The sequence below is a fragment of the Triticum aestivum genome, chromosome 1D, assembly GCF_018294505.1.
Source record: "Triticum aestivum cultivar Chinese Spring chromosome 1D, IWGSC CS RefSeq v2.1, whole genome shotgun sequence".
In the NCBI taxonomy this organism is placed as follows: domain Eukaryota; kingdom Viridiplantae; phylum Streptophyta; class Magnoliopsida; order Poales; family Poaceae; genus Triticum; species Triticum aestivum.
Genome location: NC_057796.1, coordinates 183,632,380 through 183,640,003, shown reverse-complemented (window position 1 = coordinate 183,640,003; position 7,624 = coordinate 183,632,380). Strand labels below are relative to the sequence as shown.

The window sequence follows — 7,624 nt, the reverse complement described above, 5'->3', positions numbered from 1 at the left end:
GCTTAGCAAGATGATATGGAATGAGATGTAAAGCATTCATGGGAGCAAAAGCATTCATTATGCACACTAATGTATTGTGAATATGATCAATGCAACCACGGTGCAAAATGATGTCATAGTGTGATGGTTTATCAAGAGCATGAATATGGCAATGGATGCTCAATATGTGTATGTTATCATGCAACTGATGGTAGGCAATGTGATCATTATGTATGAATATGCCATCAAGAAAGATCACAACAAATTTGCTAAGGAAATGCACAAGCTCATATATCATGGATGACATGGAAATAGATGCAACAAGACAAGCATAATGTGAGTCAATCCATGCATAGGGTGCAAACTTGTGGTGAGTATGATATGTCCAATGAGCATGACATGTGTGAGCACAATCAACAAATATGGAGGTGTTGGTGCAATGTGTCAAAGGAGTGTTGATGTACCAATGCTCGTCATCGTGGCATGAGTGGAGGTTCGAAGGTGCATCCAATAAGTCCGAGCGCTTCTCAATGTGAAGGTCCATAGAGCCAATCTCCAATGTCGCTCCTCCGTTAGCGAGATGTATCATGTAGACAACAAGAAGGAGGCAACAATGAAAGAGTGACCCATCCAATATGCGTATTTGAGGATGGCTCAAAGGGAAGGAGTTCACCTTTATGAGAATGTCAAAAATGTTGGTGTCGCACATCGTGTACGCCTTCAGTTAACCAAATTGTCTCATGACGGTATCGCCTTGTGAATCCTTCAAAATGAAAGAACATGACAAACACTCGGAAAAACAAATGAGGTTAGCGGAAATGCAAAACCTATCATTCGTGTGGTAAGATACCCAACAAGTGTATGCATCATGCTCATCATAAGAAAAGGACAAGGGAGCATTTCATAGTATGGAGGCATATGATGCGAGAACAACCAAATACAATAGGATCAATCAAACAAGCATGCATCACAAGTAATATGTCCAAGTCTCCACGATCAATAAGCATAGCAAGTTGGTACTCAATACAAGTGGATATGAGGGATGCCACTAATGGAGACAAGATACAATGATCAAGATAAATCATGTGAGAGGCAAGAGCATACATGTCATCAACCAAAGAAAGCGAGTAATAGTGGAACATGGGTGACACAATAAAGCAAGCAATCAGTGATCAAGTCAAGCAAGCTAGTAGTGCAAAGATGCAACATACTAGAGGTAATCATGGCAATCATGTCATGTGTGCAAATAGTGGGCATGAATAATTCACATGACATATCACAAGCATGAAAGCAAGATATGAGGAAGGTATCATCATTGTATTGGCAAGAAGTCCTATGTAAATAGCAATGGAACATCATGACTCTCCCAACACAAGAATCAACAATAGCATGAAGCACAAGGAAAACATGGTAATAGCAACAAGTATCTCCACCAAGCATGCAAATACACATATGAGTAGCATAATGGGGAATCATGTGTAGATGCAAGCAAGAGTCACAATTGCATGGCAAAGACATAGAAATAGGCATAACATGCAAAGTGAACACGATAGTATGGGCATAAGGTAACAAGTGATATATAGCCCATAGCCGTGTAAGAGCCAAGTAGAATAGATGCGTGTAGTCGTTGCGCGAAGAGAACGGTGGGAAGGACAATCCACAGGATCCCAAATCGTCGTTGCTCTCAAGAGCTCGTTTCGTCAACTCTTGGGATTGAGAGGTTGACGAGTATACGTGAGTACCTAGACAAAACAAAGACAAAGGGAAAATTATGTGTGCGTGGTATATGTATACATCATCCATTATGATGCATACATGCATGTGTTGGTTAGTAGAAAATATCTAATGCTCAAATAAATGAGATGCGTGATATATGAACATGTCATCCATCATGATAGGTTTGTTGTTATGTATGACATAATGGAGACTCAAATTGTGTAATGCATCACGAGAAATATGTAGAGCATTGTTATTCATGGAATGCATAGGGTGCAAGCAATTATGGGAAGCATGCAAAGGATGGGATGTATCAAAATCTCCTAATATGTATGAGAAAACTAGGGGGGGTCTCCTCATGAGCTTTAATTGAAATATCACATGGAGAATATTGACAACATCCGAACAAAGCATATTTGGTTCTATGTGATCATGGCATGGCATAGTAGATGAATTGCACAAATCATGTAAAGGGAGCATGGCAATATCATCACAAGAAAAACAAAATCCAATGACCATCATCTCGTCATCTATGCCATAAGTGCAAATGTGATTTATTTTAATGGGGCATGCATAGTTACTATGTTGAGATTGAAACGATGCAATATGGGAGATCTCACTCATAGCATATGGCAAGTTTAAAGGGTTGTCGAACATGATGTGACCAAAAGAATTTTCACATGATATCCTATGGAGCATAGCATCACAACTAGGCAATTCAACATGCTCATCATCATATTCATCATAAATGGGTGGCATATCAAAGCATGTAGAAGACATAGTATGCAATGAATCCATAAGGTGATCATCATCATGCAAGCAATCATTTGCAAGATAGTCCACTAGTGGGACAAGAGAAGCACCGTCACCTATGTTACCTTTGGAGCACCACTCATTTGTTATAGGTGAGGTGTCGAAGACGAAGTCGTGGTGATCTTCATCTTGATGGAACCATGTGGGAGGTGCATCATCGTCCACCATGACCATCGTCATCGTTGGAGGTATGGATTCGTCGAGGGTAGGCATGTCGTCATGTAGGAGACCTAGCACCAAAGAAGAAAACACACTTGGAGTAGAGGTTAAGTTGATAGAAATCATAGTGGCCTCACGTGCCGTGTCAACTACCTCACACTACTAGGAAAAAGCTTATACACAGACGCTTACTAGTAGCGCGGGTTTATACCCCTCGCTATTGCTACTTACTAGTAGCGCTTGTTTTTACCCCTCGCTACTACTAAGTTGATAGTAGTAGCGCGGGTTTTTAACCCTCGCTACTACTAAGTGGTCTCTGCCATGCCCCCCGAAACATTGCCATAGTAGTAGCGAGGGTTATAAACTTGCGCTACTACTTTGTGAATAGCTGTAGCGCAGGTCAGATGCCCATGCTCTACTAGTATATTCCCACGCCACCCACCCCCGATCACCCCACCAACCCTCCCACTCCACCCACCACTGTTTCTCTAAAAAAAAACACACCCAACCCTCGATCCAGATCCCTTCCACCTCCTCTCTTCTCCCGATTCAACCCTCGTCTCCCTCCCATCCCACGCCGCCGCCGCCGCCGCCGCCCACCACCCCGGCGACCTCCCCACCGGCGATCCCCAGCCTCTCCCTCTCCTTCTCCCCTGCATCCGTCGCCCGCACCTTCCCTCCCAGTCCCAGATCACCCACTCGCTGTCGCTGGTCACCCACTCGCTGGACGCTCCTAGGCTCCTAGGTCACCCACTCCCCCACCCAGCGCCGCCGCGGAGAGGGAATTGGGCGATGGCGATGTCGATGTCGGCGGCCACCCGCGCGATGCGGCGCATCCACGCGCGCCGCACCTCCGCCTCCTGCCTCCTCCGCTCCGCCCGCCCGGACCCCAACCCGGCGGTGCTGCAGGGCCAAGCGCCCGTGCCCCGCTGGTACTGGGGAGCCGCCGCGGGCGCCGATCCGCCGTCGACCCAAGCGCACCTTGGCGTGGCCACAGTGCCGCAGCGACAGGTGTTCGTGGTCGAGCGATTCTGCCAGTACCACAAGATCCTGCCCACTAGGGTTCACTTCCTCGTGCCTGTGCTTTTCTTGTGTTACTAGTGTCCGGCCAGAATTAGTAAGGTGTGATCAACGTGGCCTATAATTAGATTATTAGGAAAAATACTAACTTGAGTCCGACTAGGACTTGTCCTAGCTATCTAGCTGCGTTGGTAGGAGTATAATACCAGGATTAGGAATTTGTAGTCCAAGTCGGTTAATAGGTGAGTCTGATTTGACTAGCCTGTATCCACTGGTGTAGCCTAAATTTGATAAGATGCTTTTAGGCCATAGTGTAGCCTAAACATGCTCCTGCTTGCTCTTGCTAAACATTATATATTTTCGGATGAATTATGATTAAAATTTGTTGCTTTTACACAGTTTGGGGCTGCTCGAGTGGATGCGTGCTAAATCGTAAAAGAAAAGAAGTGAATAACTGAATATGATAGTAGGTGTTGAACTTTGCTTTATCCAATGGCGTGTGAGTTGTGTCAAACAAGTATATTATAGCTAGCCCTTATATATAGATATTCCATGTTATTACCACTCTCCAGCTTTGTTCTACAATCTAACATCTAATAATTTCATCATGTAGATGAAACCATCGGAGGTCAAGATGAAAATTGACATGTCCGCGACGTGTCCTCCATCAGCTATGCGGGCACATGCAGACACAGGGCACATGCAGACACAGGGCTTGCAAGGCTGAGCACCAGGCGAATACTGGCAGGGAACTAGATGGCGACTAGCAGGGCACGACAGTGCAGCGACCGGCTGCAGGGGAGTAGTGCAACAAGCGAAGGTACAATGGCAGGTTGTGGTGACGGCCAACCGCAGGTGACTGACGATGCTAGAAATAGGCACAACAATGTCAGGTTGTTGCATAATCGAGTAACATACAACTAAATAATTTTGTTTCCCTTTTATCTCAGCGTTTGTATGTAGCTTTGCGTTAAAGCAAGCAAATATAGTAAATGAAAAAAAAACTGTGTTTCAGCGGCACCAAAATAAATCTGCTGTTTACATTAAAAAAATGCGATCGGAGTTGGTAGTTCTTCTTATGATGCCCAAATTGTTATGCAGTGTAATGCAATGGGACCATAAGAAACATCCAAGCTAAAGAGCTTTATATATTGTGATCGGTTAGTCTTAGTTCTTTCTGAAGTTCTTGATTTTTCTTGAACTGAATATATCACCTTGTCTTTGTTTGTTACAGTACAGTGAAGTTGGCAACAAACTACTAAGTCTTCTTCGGATATGTTTTTAATATAAAGAGAGGAATCAAGGCCAATTATTCATGGTGGTAGATAAGTATTTCTGTAGCTAAAGACTAGAGAACTGCAATATAGTCGCACCGGTACTTATTCAGATTAAAACATCATGATTTCTTGGCTCCAGTTTACTATATTATTTACCAATAGTTAGTATGACTACTTCATTTCACAATTAAATAGTGGACAGAAGCTTTTATATAAATTAAATAACACATGCACGCTGCCAGATAACTGCAGTAGTGTCAACTTAATTTGGATGGATTTGAAAGGAAAAACTTCATTCAGGTAACTATAATATTGTCTATAATCATGGATATTAATTTTTGTTGGGCGTATGGTCCTTCTTAAGTAGTACATGGTGCCAATAAAACTTTATTTTGAGCTTCGACTAAAGATCTAGTCATGTCTAATAGAGTTCACAATCTTTACTTTGAAGATCTGTAGCTAGACGTTAGAACTGTTGACATGCAAATAATTAACTAACTGCATGTCGTACTTGAATTACAGGTTTTTTGTTTTCATCACTCCTTTGTTATATGGAAGAAGACTTCATGGTTAGCATTATTTATTATAACACATTCATATAAGATTTTCTTGCCACTATAAGTAGGAAGACTTCACTGTCATCTAACTTTGTCTAGTTAATTTTTGTTATCTGTCTTTGAACCTATAAAATGGGTGATATGTACACTTGTCGTTAACTACATGTGTTTCCTGAACATGTCTAAAGTTTTTATAAGAAATACAGTTCTAAGCTCGGGCAATCGTAGGATGACTAGACACATACTACATATGATTTGAGATGTATATGTATGCAGTTTCACCCTTTGCTAAAAAATGTCCTATACAATGTAGACTTTGTGAAGCCACATGAGCTAGGGGTTGCACCGCAGGAGCATAGCGTGTACAAGTACTGAACATTGAAGATTGCATTGCAGCTCATCAGTATGCCTTCCTTGCAATCTTTGAAGCCAATTAAATTCGGAAGTGTTATTTTTTCTGTACAAGTTTGTATGTGTCAAGTACTTGCTAATTGATGTTTTGAGGGGTGCTCATATACTTACTCGGCAACATGGAAAGTTTTCACATTTGTTCTAGCTGTCTCTATGGGTTAGCGACTTAGCATACATGTTGTAATAAGTAGCATACATGTTGTAATAAGGTTTCACATTTGCTTCTCTGACAAGTAAGGTCTGTTTTTATTCATAGGTAGAAGATAGCGACAGAGTGCTGCAGGATAATGAGATGTTGAAGCGGCATACTGAATCCATGACACCGAAGTGCAATTGCGGCAGATTATCTCTATCTTTTCTTTTCATTTTTCTTATTATCGAGTGAGAACAGAATGAGGAACTGTGTGATAGTACATACAACAACTGTAGTAAAAAGAAACTTATGTTTGCAATTGTTAATGACATAGATACTTGCATGTTCTTTGAAGTGGTCATTTGTGAGTAGTAATGCATAATGAGGTTTTTTGGCTGATTTATTTCCTTCGGTTTCCGGTTAACCATGAAATAGGAGCCCAACAGTGCTCACTATAGTGTTTACTGGGAACTGTGCATAAAATAGAATTGGTGGATTTTATTTTTTTAATTATAAATTAGTTAGTAGTGGTGTGGGAAAAAACTGCGCGCTACTAGTATTTAGGATACTAGTAGCGTTGGTAGTATGGGCACGCTACTACTATTTTGTTAGTAGTGGCGCGGGTACGAAATAGCAGTAGCGTGGGTGGCACATGCTACTACTAACTTTGTTAGTAGTAGCGCGGGTTTAACCCACGCTACTACTAACTATTAGCTGTAGCACGGGTACTCGTGCTGCTAATAGCCATTTTACCCGCGCTGCTAGTAGCCTTTTTCCTAGTAGTGTCACTCGCTAAGTGTTGTGGCTCACGCACTCCCTCAAGGATGCTCTCACTCATATGGTTGGTGGAGTCACTCAAATGGCTCTCAACCTCACATAGGATGTGTGGCATGCTCTCTTGTGTGGGGCTAGTGGTGGTCACACTCATCCTCTCATAGGAAATGCTCTCAATGTCACGTATGATGGAGTCACTCATGTGGTGGTGGCTCTCCTCACATGGCAATTAGGACATCTCGTCATATGTGGGTGTCAGAGAGGTGTAGGTGTAAACGTCTCCAAAGATGAATGCCGTAGGGTGTGGCGAAACATCACCTCGTCCGAGACCAAAGAGAAGGTCTCATGCGCGCTCGCGTAACTTGACTCGGAGTATGAGTCCAATATGGGCGCCGTCTTCATGTTGTTGAAGAGGATCGTGCTCGTTGCCGTGGTCGAAGGGGATGGCCCTTGCTCGACCTTCTTGTCACCGTCTTGTTGTTGGAGGCCCATATGATGTGGCACCTTGTAGGTCATCTCCATGGCCGAAGGGAATTTCCCATGCTCGACCGTCTTCCTTAAGGGCTTCCGAAGATGGAAGTGCCGCCCTCGCTTGTAGTTGGTCGCCTTGTAATTGAAGATGTCGATGTAGGCGAACTCGTGGGAAGTAGGTGAAGATGCCGTACGTCCAAAGGCGAAGATGCCTTGATAGCACTTGGCGAAGATGCCGAAGTGGTTGTTGTAGTCGTAGCGCCGTCTTGGTTGTGGTCGTCTCGCGGTCTTCTCTTTTGCTCATGAAGCTTGGA

General features: G+C 43.2%; 1 protein-coding gene across 29 annotated transcripts; it reads left to right on the top strand.

Moving 5' to 3' along the window:
* Positions 1-3,130: 3,130 nt before the first annotated feature.
* Positions 3,131-6,467, top strand: LOC123180889 (uncharacterized). 29 transcript variants are annotated; one of them, XR_006491360.1, is made up of 5 exons: positions 3,131-3,678; positions 4,087-4,153; positions 4,301-5,533; positions 5,835-5,924; positions 6,189-6,467. XR_006491360.1 is itself a non-coding variant. In XM_044593070.1 (3 exons), exons 1-2 carry the CDS (start codon positions 3,460-3,462, stop codon positions 4,412-4,414), a joined length of 384 nt encoding a protein of 127 aa, XP_044449005.1. In that variant the 5' UTR covers positions 3,131-3,459; the 3' UTR covers positions 4,415-5,533; positions 5,835-6,165. The 29 variants fall into 29 exon arrangements, 1 of the variants encoding a protein (XP_044449005.1); XR_006491366.1 differs by having other exon boundaries at positions 4,087-4,157; XR_006491359.1 differs by having other exon boundaries at positions 3,131-3,729.
* Positions 6,468-7,624: the final 1,157 nt, after the last annotated feature.